Raw genomic sequence first — 17,441 nt, 5'->3', positions numbered from 1 at the left:
AAATATATTAAAAATATTGATTTTGTGATGATAAATAGTAAAGCTATCATGAATTTAGTTTAAATAAAATTATATGATATATAAATTTTGATTTTGTTTTAGATTTGTAAAGAAAAATATGGTTTTATTCCATATTTATGAATTATTAATATTATTTTAACGTATAATTATATTTCTTTATTAAAGAAATACATATATTTATATTTTTAAGTCCAATTGAAATAAAATAAAATTTTTATCTTTATAATTGTATTAAATTAAAATTCATCCCAAATATGTCGTATTATAAATTTTCTTTATGATATATAACGTTACATGTATATTTATGGTTAGTTTCTCCCCAACTCATAAATAGTAGAATAATGCACTTCAGTGAACTCCATCATACATTCTACTATATTGACAACAATGTTCGTGCCAATCGAATTAAGACTCAATCAGTTTATTTTAAAAATATTTAGTATTCATGTGATGGTTGAATTTATATGACTTTTAATCACATATTCATGTTTATATTTTTTTATAGTAATTTTTTATGCATGTGTGAATTTTAAAAGTAAATGAAAAGTAATTTTTATATAAAAAATTTAAATTATTTAGTAAGTTTCCAATTTTTTTCATGAATACTTTTAGAAATTTTTCAAGTAAATAAAAATAATTAGTAATTCTTAAATGATGTTTTTTTTGTAAAATATTTTTATATAAAAAAATTAATTTTTTAGTATTTTAAATATAAAATATTTATTTTTACATCATAAAAAATTTAAATTAAATAATAAATAAAATGCAGCTTAATTTTAAAATTCAATTTGATTGGTGTCATCATAATTTTTTAACTTATATTCCATAAGCGGCTAAAGCACCTTGATTTGGGTTATTTTCAATTTCTTGATTTTTCCTTCTTCACTCTAGCATTGAGCCAAGGCCTCATTAGCCATTTAGTTAATAGTTGAATCATTACATTTACTATACATTAATTAAATATTATTAACAAAACTTTAATTTATCCTTTTAAAGCATAGTGAGGACAAACTCTAATATGGATTTAAGATATACTCCTAAATTTATGGTGCCCAAATAACCCCCAATAAAACATGATATAGTAAATCAACTTTACTCTCCCATTCATTGTAGGCATTGAAGTCAATCTTGCCTTGAAATGGAGGAATCTTCAATTTGATGGAACTAACATCATAATCTCTCCTGGTGATTACAACAGGATCGTTATCATCATCATAATTTATTCCACAATCGACTCTCCTTCCCTTTTGAGTAACCTCACGATCATCCCAATTGGAAATGGGAAATTTGAGTTTTTCCTTATTGACTTTTGTTCAAAGATCTTGATATTTAGTGCATTAATTCGATTATTTAAGCCATTTGTTAATTCATATTGGCATGAAGTCTATCATTTTGGGCTAGTCTCTCTTCGTGAAGTCTAAACCTCTCATTCAAATCTTGTTGACACTTATTTATTATTTGAAATAAAAAAAACACTTACAAAGAAAGTAAAAAGAAAAAGCGAATGTAAAACAAATCCTCACCATTAGCTCTGAAAAAGAAAAGTTTGTCTAATGCTAAGCGCTTAACAAGGGAGCAAGACTTTTTAACTTACTAAGTTCTTATAATACTTAATCAAACTTCAATTATTGAGAAATAATAGAGAAGACTTCTGCTAACAAAGTTTTTCTATGCTCTAGGGTGTCAATGAGAGGCTCGGATACGCGGAAGAAGGAATGTGCAACTTTTCTTTAAACCTACTAACACAGGAAGGATAAGGTGTTAGTGAACGTATAAGAATCCATAAAAGCAAGGAAACAAAAAATCTTGACTCTAAGAATTAAGAAAATAGGCTATAATGGTCAAAATCCTAGAAAACAACTACCCAACTTCGAGTGATTAGTTTCCGGTGTTCTAGGTGGAAAAAATTATGAAAAAATAAGACAAAGTCAATGGATATATTGAATGTAAATTAGCCCAAAGATCACTTGGATGAATATTTTTTTTTTACTTTTTACTTTCTTTTTTATTTTAGTCGATGCAAGTACTAACTAAGTATGATAAAATTTAAAATAGTTGAAAAAATAAAACAAAATTTGAAAAAAAAATTAAAAAAATAAGGTAAGAAGCAAATCTTGACTGTTTTCAGTTTAAGGCATGCAAGAAAGCTTCAAGGACTTATTCTTGGACAAGAGGTGTTAAGGATGAGGTTGAACATTGAATCCTAGGCTTTAATACCAAATGATGCAAAAGCCCAAGATTGACTTTTAAGAGCTTGAACAATCAACTTAAAGTTTATGACTCTTTCTTGCAACCTAAGTAACTTCTCGCAAGAGTAACTTTTAGACCAAAGTTCTTGAATTCAGACTTGAAAATTTTCAACAATGATTAGATGATAAATCAAGGTAAAAATAAAGAATAAAGAACTAAAAAAACAACAAAAGATGATAGATGGATTGATGAAAAGAATACAGATGATGTTGATGACAAATAGTTAGATAAATAGCTTAACCTCTTTTGGCGAATTTGCGCACCAACAAAGAACTATACTAGCCTTTAATCAACCCTCCCAATTGGCTTGAATTAAGCAGGTTTAAGCTATGTTAAGCTTCCTTTACAAACTTGAAGATTTGAAGCAAAAGCTATGAAGAAAGAAACAAGAAACTAATCTTGTAAGAAATTCTCATTTGGAGTATTTTATTAATAAAAAATCAAGCATACTACATATTATGGTAGTTGGCCATGCTTAGTAAGCATGTATAAGTCCTACTTGAACTCTAAGTAATTACTAAACCTTTTAAAACTTAGTTAACTATCTTGTAAAGTAAGTAACATAAACTTTCTCAAATTTAATTAAACTTTTATTAATCTAAAATACGAAAAAAAATTGTAATAAATAAATCAAAAAAATATAAACCATAAATCAGGATTTGTTATGCCAGATCATCAAAAACAAATCAATCATAAAACTAGATGAGGAAGAGTACATGAATCCATCGATATATTGAAATATTTGTGGTTTTGATCTTCCAAATTAACTTACAAGTATTTTAGAGAAGGCGACTCTCTCTTTTCTTAAAATGGGATGTTAAAAAAGTTATATATGTGTATTGGGACCACAACCTTGATATATAACTTTTGTACGTTAACCTTAATTTCTAATTAGACCATCATCATTTAGAAATTAGTTATTAGAGTATCTACACATATTTGACCAATATTTTATTTAATAACTAAAGCATCAATTTTAATTTGAGCTAAAATTTTGTGATAGTAAATAATACCATGTAATTATTCTTATCGTATAAGTGATATCCATATTTTTTCAACATATATGTCACAACCTTTGTCAAAGTAGTCCACCAACAGTTTGCCACATCATGACGTCAGGCCACTCAATGTCGCAATGCCATATATTATTTGTTGGCATTGCGACGAGAAAATATGGTCGTCGAGACGAGCACTCTATTTCTGACAAAAATTAGGCCTTTTGGTACTTATTTCATGTTAAGCTTTCAAACTCTAAGTTTGGTACATAATTGCACAACCTTACCTGCATAAAACCATACCAAAACACATACCAAACATTTCATAACTTCATCTCAATTCAACCAATTTAAGACAACTACAATTGATATTCAAAACATACCAATTTAGCTTGTACAATTCAACCTAACCATCCATGCATTTACCCATCCATTACCAAGTCAATTCCCATTCAACCTTACCATTTCATTTGCTATATAGGTATGTACATCAAGTATGCTAATCAAACATTCCATGCCACCTTAACACAAGCATTGCTAATTCAAACATTTACCATTTCAACAAGGCAAATTTAATATCATGATCATCTCAAAAGAACTTTAAAACATTAACATAAGCCAAACCATTTATATGCATTAAGACACCTATATACATACCACAACTCAAGTTCAAGTTGATCAACATCTACAAATTCGAAGATAGGATAGTGTGAGCTCTTAATGGATCTGATTTGACGCATTCTGCGAGATGAAATCTATAGGGAAAGGGAAAAACAATGGAATAAGCATTTCAAATGCTTAGTAAGTTCACATGTATTTAAACGAGAAATTTATCTCGATTTACAATTAAACATATTAAACTATTTAACTTGACAAAGTTTGCCTAATATATCAAATCACAATAACAATGTGAGCTTTAATATATAATTAATCATGTAATAAACCATCAATCAGATCAAGAGCAATAGCCTTCTCTCTGGCTCATATGACATATGCTCCAGTTGGCGCGCAAGCTTCAGAAATCACAGTCATATTCTTTGTCCCGTTTTGACCCTAAAATTTTAAAACTTTGCAATTTGGTCCTATTTTATGCTTAGGTCAACAAAAGAGCTTTCATAAGCTCAATTGAGACTCGGAAAAGTTTGTATAGCACGCGGTAGCTGAGTTTATGGAATGTTTGAATGTTTAAATGATTTATTTATAATGTTTTTGACAGTTTTTGTTTCGGCAATGGATGTGACATCCTATAGCTCAAACCCGACGATCGGGTCGGGCGAGGGATGTTACAATATAAGACTTAATAAATACATTATTGGACTTATATATAATCAAAATTAAGTTTTATTATTCACCCTAATATGATTTAAAAGCTAAAAAAAAGTCTAAAACTAATAATTTCTACAATGAACATGTCCAAAATTTTCTGCTTGTGTAATCTTCACTGCAATAGCCATATCTTGAGCTTTCGAAGTTGAAATAAGGCGATTCAAAGTGCATTTCAAAGCTAAGAGATATATATTTTTACCATTTAGAACATATCTCAACCAAGAAATGCTTGGATCCCATCTAAAAATGCATTGCAAGTCGACTGATCTTCTAGAGTTGAAACTTTACAACTTTGGTGAAATTAATTTATGAGTTTCAACCCATCCGTGTATACATCACACTCACAATAATATATCTTACTTTCTACATAAAGAGTATTTTAGTCTTTTCCCAACCTAGTTGGTATTTGATTGACTCGTGACATTAACACGGTTAATGACTTAATATATCTATAGATAGATATAATAAGGGTAAACTATAATTTAATAATATAGAAAAATTAAAAACATATATTAAAAATTAAAAGTTCAATTAAGCTTGTGAGCTATTCAAAATGGACATTAAGGTGCTCAAGTCTAGTTCACTTAATAGCTCGAGCTACTTGAGATTGAGCTTGACTCAACACAACAATTACCTAATCAATTTCAAATTTTTGAGTCAAACTCAAGTAGCTTAGAAGTCCACATGTCTCATTTACACCACTATCTTAAATGATAAATTTAGCATAGAGGATGTTTAACAATGATAAGAGTTTTTTCTGATTGTATTGGAGTGTTGCTTGGTTGAGTCAAGTAAATATTTATTTCTTAGGATTTGCGCCCATTAGGTTTCATCTTCGATTGTCAATCTCCAACCCAATTTGACAAGAAAAGTTAAGTTCACCTCTTTTATTTCTGTTAAACCCTAATTCACACCGATCTTTGTACTGCAAATAGTTTTTCAATTCATATTGTCAACACCCATTAAATAAATAAGCATGACCTTGAACTCAAATAAATACAAACAAATAAGATTAATGTGTAGGCTATCCAAAATAAAAAAAACCCCACCAAGGGCTAGCTAGTTTCCCATACACATAATGGAACAGACCTCAAAGGCCTCACAAGGGAATTTCCCTTGCATGGCACACACTCTTCTACGAAGCACCTTTTCCTTTATTATTGAAGTTACTATGAGCTTCTTATTCAACTCAAGTAGTTAGTATGAAATGAACAAGGGATTTGGTTGCCTTAAATTTTCGGATGGAAGCTTTTACGCAAAACTATTAGATACAAGGCACTTGTCCTTGGGCAGGAAGAACGAAGCTTATAAAAGCTCATGCACACTAACACTAACACTATGGTACATGACCCCTTTTATTCCAAAACCTTAGGGTTAAGCAAGAAAATCGACTAAAACGAAAACTAACATGAATCAATATATTTGGACGATTTATAGAATGTAAGTTTAAAAATCGCGGTTACTAGATCGAACTAAATTCTATTTTTATTTAATATATAATTAATTACGATATAAAAATAAATATTTTAAATTTAAAATAGTGAAAATAATTTAAAAATTCTTAAAAAATTATTGGTTTTTAAATATATTTATGAAATATGCATTCAAAATTTGTCAAATAATATTCAAAAGCCATAAAATAAAGTTCATTTTATCAAAATAAAATTTAAAAATCAAAACAAAATAATATGAAAAAAAATCTAGAATTGAACAGAGCCTAATCAAACTATGATGGAGGGTTCAAAGAATCTAAAAAAACCTGTCTGAAGTGACCCCTTCAAAACCTTACTTCGTACTCTCTCTTGCCTATACAAGTTTTGAGTTCTTTGATGCCTTTTTTTGGAAGATCCTAGTGGTGAAAATGAAGCACAGGGTGTAGTTAGGAAAATCAAAGCTGATTTGTGTTGCGCGGAAGCGTGTGAAAGAGTAAAATTATTGTACTGAAAAATCACACTAAGTTCAATTCCCAGGAAAGAGAGGTAGATCACGAAGATCACTTAAATACCAAGTCTTTCCTAGCCAGAATATCCCTCTATCGTAATTTAATAGCACAATAAATCACTACAATCACATTCACAAAATATGCAAAACAAATAATAAAGAACACCAGAATTTTAACAAGGTTCAGCAAATTTTGCCTACGTCCTCGGGCACTACCAAATATATTTCACTCCAAAAATACAAGTGAAAGTTTACAAATAGGGAGAGAGAACAATTGCCTTAAGTAGAGAATGGCAAGTGTGGGATGAAGAAAGTAAGAAATGGTTAGGCCTATTTATAGTTGAGGTTCAAGGATCAACTTGCAATGTCCCTATACAATTAGGGACCAAAATTGCAATTATCCCATGCTAACTTTTAACCCAACTTGCCAACCAATTTTACTTTCTACTTTCGGTGCCCACCCTTTTTGACTTTTCAAACAATGGGTGGGTTCCAATAATCTCCACCTTGAAGATTTGATTAGGATAATCTTATCTTCACACAATTCTTTCTGCCTTTGACAACAATACTTGATAGTGCCTTCTTCAACTGTTAAACTTGCCGGATATTAATCAAGTTCAAACAATGTTCGAACTTGGTTGCTGTTACCACCTTGGTCATCATATCTGCGGGATTATTTGCAGTCTTGATCTTCTGAAGACAAATTTTCCCCTCTTCAATAATTTCCCGCACAAAATGGAATCGTACGTCGATATGTTTTGTACGTGCATGATAGACTTGATTCTTTGCTAAATGAATAGCACTTTGACTATCACAATACACGTTAATATGCTCCTGAACCAACCCCAAGGTTTTAGCTATACCTTGTAACCAAATAGCCTCCTTTACAGCCTCTGTTACAGCCATGTACTCGGCTTCTGTGGTTGACAATGCAACTGTAGACTGTAGTGTAGACTTCCAACTTATTGGTCCTCCAGCAAGTGTAAACACATAACCGGTGGTTGATCTTCGCTTGTCCAAATCACCGGCATAGTCAGAATCAACGTACCCAATAACACCTTTACCAAGTGTATTATCTTGCTTGAACAGTAATCCAACATCCACGGTCTTCTGAATATACCGTAGAATCCATTTCACAGCTTGCCAATGTCCTTTTCCAGGATTATGCATATACCTGCTCACTATACTAACTGCCTGTGAAATGTCGGGTCTTGTACACACCATTGCATACATCAAGCTACCCACTGCATTAGAATACGGAACTTGCAACATGTATTCTCGTTCCGTATTCGTCGAAGGAGATAGTTGTGCAGAAAGCTTGAAATGAGAAGCCAACGGGGTACTTACAGGTTTGGTCTGCTCGTTCATGCCAAACTGCTGTAGTACTTTCTTCAAATACTGCTTCTGAGACAAGCTAACTCTGCCACGAGCTCTATCTCTACATATTTCCATGCCAAGAATCTTCTTAGCTTCACCTAGATCTTTCATCTCAAACTCGAGATTGAGTTGAGTCTTCAATCTCTCAATCTCAACTTTGCTCTTAGATGCTATCAGCATATCATCAACATATAAGAGCAAGTATATGAAAGTTCCTTCTTGTAGCTTCTGAAAATATACGCAATGATCAAATTTACTTCTTGTGTACCTTTGCCCTTTCATGAACTGATCAAATCGCTTGTACCACTGCCTCGGAGATTGTTTCAATCCATAAAGCGACTTTGTCAGTTTGCAAACCCAATTTTCTTTATCAGCAACATTGAATCCATCAGGCTGAGTCATATAGATTTCCTCTTCCAAATCACCGTGTAAAAATGCTGTCTTCACATCAAGCTGAACTAGTTCAAGATCGTATTGCGCAACCAAGGCTAGCAAAATTCGAATAGACGAATGCTTCACAACTGGAGAAAACACTTCATTGTAGTCTATTCCTTCTTTCTGAGCGTAACCCTTTGCTACCAATCTAGCCTTGTATCGAATTTCATTTTTACCAGGAAATCCTTCCTTCTTTGCATATACCCATTTGCATCCAATTGCCTTCTTTCCCTTGGGCAGTCTCACCAACTCCCAAGTCCTATTTTTATGAAGAGACTGCATTTCTTCATTCATAGCTTGCTTCCACTTTACACCATCAGAGTTACTTATTGCTTCTGTGTAAGTGGAAGGAACATCATCATCTGCAATTGGAAGTGCATAGGCCACCATATCATCAAAGCGAGCAGGCTTACGAATCTCTCTTCTTGGCCTTCTATATGCAATTGAATCTTGTTGCTGTAGAAGTTCTTGGGTCGAAACTTCTTCATCATTTGTTCTTTCAATATTAGCTGGATCATCATTAACCTTTTCAAACTCCACCTGCTGCAAAGTACTACTGGTTTTGTCATCCTTTTGTGAATCCTCGTTCTTCATCATGGTTGATTCATCAAAAGTTACATCTCTACTGAAAACAATCTTCCTTGTATCAGGACACCAGAGACGGTATCCTTTTACACCACCAGTTATACCCATGAATAATGCTTTCTTTGCTCTTGGGTCTAACTTAGATTCTTTTACATGATAATATGCAGTGGAACCAAAAACATGTAAAGAATCATAATCAGTAGCAGGTTTACCAGTCCACATCTCCATAGGAGTTTTTCCATTTATTGCAGCTGATGGCAATCGATTAATTAGATGGCACACATATGTAACTGCCTCAGCCCAAAATTCCTTGCCCAATTCAGCATTGGACAACATACATCGAACTTTCTCCAGTATAGTCCGATTCATGCGTTCTGCCACCCCATTCTGCTGTGGTGTATCTCGAACAGTGAAGTGTCGCACAATGCCCTCATCTTGACATACTTGTAGAAATGGATCATTTTTGTACTCAGTACCATTATCTGATCGAAGTCGTTTGACCTTTCGACCTGTCTGAGTCTCCACCATCTTCTTCCACTTCAGAAATGCATCCAAAACTTCATTTTTTCTTTTCATTAGATACACCCATACTTTTCTTGAATAATCATCAAGAAAAGTGACAAAATAGTGCATACCTCCTAAAGAAGCCACTTTGGTAGGTCCCCACACATCACTGTGAACATAGTCCAGAATTCCTTTCGTATTGTGAATTGCTGAACCAAATTTTACCCTCGTTTGCTTGCCCAGAACACAATGTTCACAGAATTCCAATTTGCAAGAATTTGCACCTTTCAACAAGCCTTGCTTCGCCAAAGTCTGCAAAGCTTTTTCACCAGCATGTCCCAATCGCCTATGCCATAACCTGGTAGCCTCTGAATCTGCATCTTTCGCAGAAGCTGTTGATGTTGATCCAATAACTGTACTTTCATTTAAATAGTACAAGTTATTTCTTCTAGTGCCTTTCATCACCGTCAATACCCCAGCTACTACCTTTAGTAATCCATCTCTCAAAGTGATTGTGAGCCCTTTAGATTCTAGGGCCCCTAATGAGATGAGATTTTTCTTCAAGCTGGGTACATAGCGAACATCTGTCAGAACTTGGATTGAGCCGTCATGGTTCTTCAATTTGATTGTACCTACACCCATTGTCTTACAGGCACTATCATTGCCCATAAAAACAACTCCACCTTCTAGTTCTTCAAGACTAGAAAACCAGTCCTTATTAGGACACATATGGTAAGTACATCCCGAATCCAATATCCACTCATCCGTTTGACATGCCATTGCCATGCCAACCAAGCTAAAGTCTGACTCCTCATCATGCTCCGCTACACATGCATTAGAAATAGACTTGCCCTTTTGTAACTTAGGACAATTCTTTTTCCAATGCCCTTTCTCACGACAAAAGGCACATTCATCTTTGGCGGGTCTCCCTTTGGACTTACCCCTTCTACCAGGTTTGCTGCTGTGTGAACGACCTCTTACTGTTAAGACTTCTGCAGTTGTATCTCTGTGATCTCTTTTATCTTTCTTTCGAGTCTCAGATCTATACAACGCACTACAGACTGCATCAAATGTGATTGAATTTTTCCCATGAAGCAATGTGGTGGTAAGATGATCATATTCATCAGGAAGGGAATTCAACAATAATAATGCCTTGTCTTCATCTTCAAATTTCTCATCCAAATTTAGCAAGTCTGCTAAAATTTTATTGAATGAGTTCACATGGTCATTCATCGACATACCGGGTGCATACGTGAACCGAAAAAGTTTCTTTTTCATATAAAGCCTATTTTCAAGACTTTTCGTTAGAAACTTTTCTTCCAATGTATCCCACAGCTTCTTCGCTGATGTCTCCCTCATGACGGAGTACTTCTGCTCTTTGGCCAAACATAGGCGGATTGTACCACACGCCTGTCTATTGATCTTGGCCCACTCCTTGTCATCCATCTTGTCAGGTTTTTCTTCAAGGGCTATATCCAGCTCTTGCTGACATAAGACATCCAGGATCTCACACTGCCACATACCAAAATTATTGGTACCGTCAAATTTCTCTACTTCAAATTTTGCATTTGTCACAGTAGTCCTTGCTGATGACGATGCTGCTGCCATTTTCTCCTCAATCCCAACTACTGTATACGTGAACAGTACCGTATACGTGAATAGTGCCGTATATGTAAATAGTACCGCATACGTGAATAGTGCCGTATACGTGAATAGTATCGTAAACGGTCGTATTCCCCAAGTACGAACCTGGCTCTGGTACCAATTGTTGCGCGGAAGCGTGTGAAAGAGTAAAATTATTGTACTGAAAAATCACACTAAGTTCAATTCCCAGGAAAGAGAGGTAGATCACGAAGATCACTTAAATACCAAGTCTTTCCTAGCCAGAATATCCCTCTATCGTAATTTAATAGCACAATAAATCACTACAATCATATTCACAAAATATGCAAAACAAATAATAAAGAACACCAGAATTTTAACAAGGTTCAGCAAATTTTGCCTACGTCCTCGGGCACTACCAAATATATTTCACTCCAAAAATACAAGTGAAAGTTTACAAATAGGGAGAGAGAACAATTGCCTTAAGTAGAGAATGGCAAGTGTGAGATGAAGAAAGTAAGAAATGGTTAGGCCTATTTATAGTTGAGGTTCAAGGATCAACTTGCAATGTCCCTATACAATTAGGGACCAAAATTGCAATTATCCCATGCTAACTTTTAACCCAACTTGCCAACCAATTTTACTTTCTACTTTCGGTGCCCACCCTTTTTGACTTTTCAAACAATGGGTGGGTTCCAATAATTTGGATGAAACAGGAGTTAAGTTTGAAAATAGGAAGAAAAAATGAGTTTAAGGATGTATTTTTTAGGCTTAAACTGTTGGCGAATGGTGGTCGGTGAGGGGAGGTTGGCGTAAATGTTGGCTGCTGGATTCTGGATTATTTTGTAACTTTTTATAGTTAAATGACTAAATATAAATTTAATCATACTTTGGTGACCTGTGATGCAATTTACCCAAATTAATTTCAGAAGCTTGTGTCATTGTATAGTAATAGTTATTGGAAAGGAGGGAAAAACTCTCTAACACAGCGAAGGAAATTCACTTTAGCTTCTCCACAAAACCCCAAGCCAAATCCTTAACGGTTGTAGTCACTACTCCTCTGCTCTTCCACGTTCTCTCTCAACCAGCAATGGGTATTAAGGTGATTTTTTTAAGTGTTTCTAACTTTTTTTGAATAATTAAATTGGGGTTTTCTTTATCTGAATATTGATCGATGTTTTGGCATTTGAATTTCATGATTAGGGTTTAACGAAGCTTCTAGCAGACAATGCGCCAAAGGCCATGAAGGAACAGAAATTAGAGAGCTATTTCGGCCGCAAGATTGCCATCGACGCCAGCATGAGCATTTACCAATTTCTCGTTCGTATATTGTTCCCTCGAAAAGAAAAAAAAATGAAAGTTTTCTCTTTTATATCCATTTGAGAGCTAAGACTAACTAATAATGTTTTTTTTTTAAATTTTGGGTTGACTGTAGATTGTGGTGGGTCGTATGGGGACTGAAATGCTCACCAATGAAGCCGGTGAAGTTACCAGGTTTTTAATATATTTTTCTCTTCATTCATTAATTCTTTTTTATCTTTCAAAACTATCGTTAGCTGATTCTTATTTTATTTTTTACCTTTTCAATTACATTTTCATTATTTGGTTCTTAAAATGTTTACATGGGTTCTGCTGGCGTAATCCTTAGTCATTTGCAAGGCATGTTTACTCGGACAATTCGGCTTCTTGAAGCTGGGCTTAAACCTGTGTAATGTGTTTCTTTCCCTTTTCTTTTCATTGTCCTTAGAAGTTAATTAGTCAGTTATTTTAACACAGATATTTTCTGCCTTATGCTGCCTATAACGGTACCACATCCCAAAGGCCTTTTATTTGCTAATGCTTGTGGTATTTTCTTTCAGCTATGTTTTTGATGGGCAGCCTCCAGATTTAAAAAAACAAGAGCTTGCTAAGCGGTACTTTATTGCAAATTATTCAAATTGTTTTTTGCTGGTTTCCTTCAATATGACCGGAGCTTGATGAGTAGAATGTTGCATTTTCATAATTTTTATACTAAATTTGTCATGTAGTTACTCAAAGAGGGCAGATGCTACTGAGGATTTGCAAGAAGCCATGGAGGTATTTTTCTTTGGTCACACATGGAGTGATAAGTAAAGTTTTCTTTTGTTGTTTCACCACTACGGAAAATTAAGGTGCTGTTGTTTTTATTATTAGACTGGAAATAAGGAGGACATTGAAAAATTCAGCAAGCGGACAGTAAAAGTGAGTTCTTTTCTCATCCATTTTCTCCCAATAGTAGATGTGATAGCTCACTGTTTTATTTGGTATTTATTTCTGGATGTTTAGTCATGACATAAATACAAAAGATCTGGTTAAAATAGAACTGTGCCAAAGTGCAATGTTGGCTTTATTGCTCTCTACTGTTTCCAGGTGACAAGGCAGCATAATGAAGACTGTAAACGGCTTTTAAGACTTATGGGGGTGCCTGTGATTGATGTGAGTGTACTTTGTTTGAATGTGGGGTTTTCAGTTTTGGGTTTAGAAGCTAGATTCATTCTACGGAATTCTGTTTTATTTTTTCACAGGCTCCTTCTGAAGCAGAGGCTCAATGTGCTGCACTCTGCAAATCTGGAAAGGCAAGTATCCAGTAGGTCATGATAAGTTGTTTATTTAGGGGCTTACCAGTCCTGAAAACTGACATGTAATAATTCTATTTACCTTTATGAGATTGAAAAAGTTCAAATTTTTTCTAATGCCATTTTAAGATGCAGCCTATTTAATTTTTAGTATATACACCATTTATTCTTGATAACCTAGTACTATATATGGCCTTAGGAGTTGAAATCATGCCTTCATATTTATCAGGTTTATGCTGTGGCTTCTGAGGACATGGACTCTTTAACCTTTGGAACTCCTAAATTTCTTAGACACTTAATGGACCCTAGCTCAAGAAAAGTTCCAGTCATGGAGTTTGATGTTGCAAAGGTGCTTTAAGCATTATACACTCATGTACTTTGTTGATTTTGAGTTTGATTTTCTAACGGAGATGTATGTTAGGTTTTGGAAGAGCTGAATCTTACAATGGATCAATTCATTGACTTGTGCATTCTTTCCGGATGTGATTATTGTGACAGTATTCGAGGTATGCTGGGGTTTCCTTTAGAGTGTCTGACCTTAATGTTACATGATTCACTCAAAATTTGGGTTATGTAGCTGGTATATGACGTTGTTCTCAAGCTATTACCAGGTATTGGGGGACAGACAGCTTTAAAGCTAATTCGTCAACATGGATCTATAGAGGAAATACTTCAGAACATAAACAAAGAGAGGTCTGGATTGTTTATGTGTGGTGTAGAATGATTTACACAGATTTCTTTTTGTACGCTAACTAATTTTAGTTTATATGAATAAAAACATTTTTCATATTCAGGTACTCAATACCTGATGATTGGCCATATGAAGAGGCTCGACGGCTTTTTAAAGAACCATTAGTCTGCATGGACGATGAGCAACTTGAGATGAAGTGGAGTCCTCCAGATCTTGAAGTGTGTAATTCCTATCCTAATTACATATATCGTTCTAGGGGATGTGTAACCTATCTTTGTTTAATACAGCTGCATTATTTTGTCAATTTTTTCTAGGGGTTGATTACCTTTCTGGTGAATGAAAATGGATTCAATATTGACAGACTGACGAAGGTATTTCCTCTCTTATTAAATCAAATTGTTATGATCTTTTTGGTTAAATTGATAAAAAAATCTTTTCATCTTTATTTCTTTTGTTCACTAGGGAGTAGAGAAAATTAAAGCAGCCAAGAACAAGTCTTCACAGGGCCGGTAAGTAGTGCATAGTTACATAAAATGACGTTATAAGTTTCTGTTCTAATGCTTACTATGTCATTACCCTTCTCTTTCCAGACTAGAGTCCTTTTTCAAGCCAGTTGCTAACACATCTGCACCAATTAAACGAAAGGTATAGCTCCACTAAGCATTTTGATTAACTATCACTATATTGTACTTTTCTTCTTACCTGGTGGCCGATCCAGTGCATTTTTATTTATTTTGACTGGTTGCATTTCATGTATCATGCAACTTCATTTTTCTTTTAATTCTGCATTTTTGGGTACATATTGTTATGTTTTTTATTGCTTGGCCTTGTATAACTTAGTTTGTCTTACGTGGGGTTTTGTTGTTTTATAATATTTTTATTTTAATAATAGAAAGGGGTCATATAAAAAGTACAAAGGTTGGTGTTTTTTTTGGAAAAAGAAGTTGAGAAATATATTTGGTGTTAGATAATCTTTATGAAGGGAAAAGTATGAAAGGTATTTGGCTTTTATAAGTTCAGTGCACGGTTGACAAGGAACCCAATGCACGCTTTAATTTCCTTAATGAACTCTAAGCTCAAGACATTCTCTCCACTAGTATTTTCAAGGGTTGTCTCTGCTTTGCTCATGAAACTGAAACGGGACTTGGCAATTCGTATATTTATGTCTTGTTTTCTTGTATATTGATGTGTTAAACCGTGTTATATAAATCTTGGCACATTAAGAATTTGTGTTGGAGAAATTTTGACATGTTAACAAATCGTTCTTATTCGTGTATAATTTTCTCATGCTATCTCGTGTTTTAATCTTTCTTTCCTATGTGATGCAATCATGTTATATCCAAAATTACCAAGGCTATTGAAGACCATGAACCTTAGAACAAATCTGTGCTCATCTTAGTTATTGAACACTATATTAATGTTATCGTTATCATTAATACCGTTAATAATAGGAAAGTGAACGTAGTATAAGAACCTTTGATACTTGTGATGATTAGAAGGCGTAGAACTCCTTTTATTCAATGATTGTTAGGGTAAGAAAGTTTGGATTATTGTATATCCTGTTAGCTATTTTATCGCAGTGTCTCCATTTTGCTCACGAGGCTGAAACTGTATTTGTCTTCTGGTCACTTGTTAAACTGTTTATTTTAATAGAATATTGTGCTCTACATGAATTTTTTTTTACCACTGTGACAGGAAATACCTGAGAAGACAGGTAAAGAAACTAATAGTAAAAAGCTCAAGGCTGGTGGTGGTAGGAAAAAGAAATAGTTGAATTAGGGGTGAGCAGAGCAACTGCATTGTATGGGATTTGGACTGTTTTGTTTTTTGTAATGAATTTTCACTTTTTTAACTTATGGGTTTTATAGTTTCTTAGTAAATTGGAAACTTTGATCTTTGATTAGTGTATGTGCTGGCTCCAATACATTTGGAAGTAGAGGTAGCTTCACTTAATTTGTTTGATTTCTGAGTACAGTATAGAACTTTAAAATTACAAATTAAATTTGATTGAAAAAAATTCACCAACCATTAATAATGTTATTATCTTAATTTTCTATGAAAAATATATAGTAGGGTGGTAATATAACTCTTATTTCCTTTTTCTCTACCATTCTATTTTTTCAAGAATGAAATGAAGTTTCTTGAACATTGTTTTCACCCATCGCACAAACTTGTGTCGAACCATGATTAAGTAAAATTTGGAGACAAATACTTTATCAAACTAAAGTTACGATTTTGGATTTTCTCAAATTTAATAAATTATTTGAATTTTACTTCAATCACTATGATCAATCATCTTTTGAGATTTAATCTTGAATTATCCTATTGAACTATGAGATATTGGAACATAGATATATGTATCGGAATCTAGATCATTGTAATAGTCTATCTGAATTATTGGTTAAGGTATTGATGCATAGGGGTTAGGTATCGGTACTGAACTCTTGTTTCTGGCATTTTGAGTTCAAATGTTGTTTTTAAGGTCATTTTAGTTGTAATTTTGTTTAGCTATTATCAAATATGTTTGAATGCTTATAAATATCATTTTAACACGTTCAATAATCGTGAATTTATCTATTTCGATTTATTTGAGGTTATTTCGATAATCAATGTAACATTGTGCATTCGATTGTCTTTCAGATTGAGTGTAGGGTGTTACATTGAGAGCTTAAACCCAAAAAATATTTTTCAAAGCTATTCTCTTTTTCAAATAAAAACCAACACCAAAAGAAATTTTTTAAGAATCTTTTCATTTTTTTAACACCCAAATTTCTCCGTGCAAACAAAAATGGAGATGAAAATCCTTTCATACAAACAAAATTTTCTCAATCATTTTGAATCTTGAGGCAAAAACAGAGAAGAATTTTTTTTCAAGTTGAAAAATCAATGTTGAATAACAAAAGCAAAAGAAATAATTAGTTTTCTTGAAGAATAAGAGAGGGGGAGTTGTTGATTTCTCATGCAAATTTTAGGTCACTTTGACAAATCCAAACAATGAAATAATAGTTTAAGAGGAGGCAACATACTTAAATTTTAGACCGATCCGACGACTGAAAATAGTGATCGAAGAAAAAGAGTTCGAAAGTTTAGTTGTAAATCTAGGAAAATTAATACTTATTT

The 17,441-nt window shown here is 33.5% G+C and overlaps 1 protein-coding gene across 1 annotated transcript; it reads left to right on the top strand.

Moving 5' to 3' along the window:
- Positions 1-11,977: 11,977 nt before the first annotated feature.
- Positions 11,978-16,229, top strand: LOC107916254 (flap endonuclease 1). The gene is made up of 17 exons (XM_016845413.2): positions 11,978-12,138; positions 12,240-12,356; positions 12,472-12,530; positions 12,685-12,744; positions 12,896-12,949; positions 13,064-13,112; positions 13,209-13,256; positions 13,425-13,490; positions 13,580-13,630; positions 13,860-13,979; positions 14,052-14,136; positions 14,242-14,323; positions 14,425-14,539; positions 14,636-14,692; positions 14,784-14,830; positions 14,912-14,966; positions 16,017-16,229. Exons 1-17 carry the CDS (start codon positions 12,127-12,129, stop codon positions 16,089-16,091), a joined length of 1,152 nt encoding a protein of 383 aa, XP_016700902.1. The 5' UTR covers positions 11,978-12,126; the 3' UTR covers positions 16,092-16,229.
- Positions 16,230-17,441: the final 1,212 nt, after the last annotated feature.

The sequence above is a fragment of the Gossypium hirsutum genome, chromosome D10 (assembly GCF_007990345.1).
Source record: "Gossypium hirsutum isolate 1008001.06 chromosome D10, Gossypium_hirsutum_v2.1, whole genome shotgun sequence".
Lineage (NCBI taxonomy): Eukaryota > Viridiplantae > Streptophyta > Magnoliopsida > Malvales > Malvaceae > Gossypium > Gossypium hirsutum.
The sequence above is the reverse complement of the archived record's forward strand: the minus strand, read 5'-3'. Positions and strand labels throughout refer to the sequence as shown.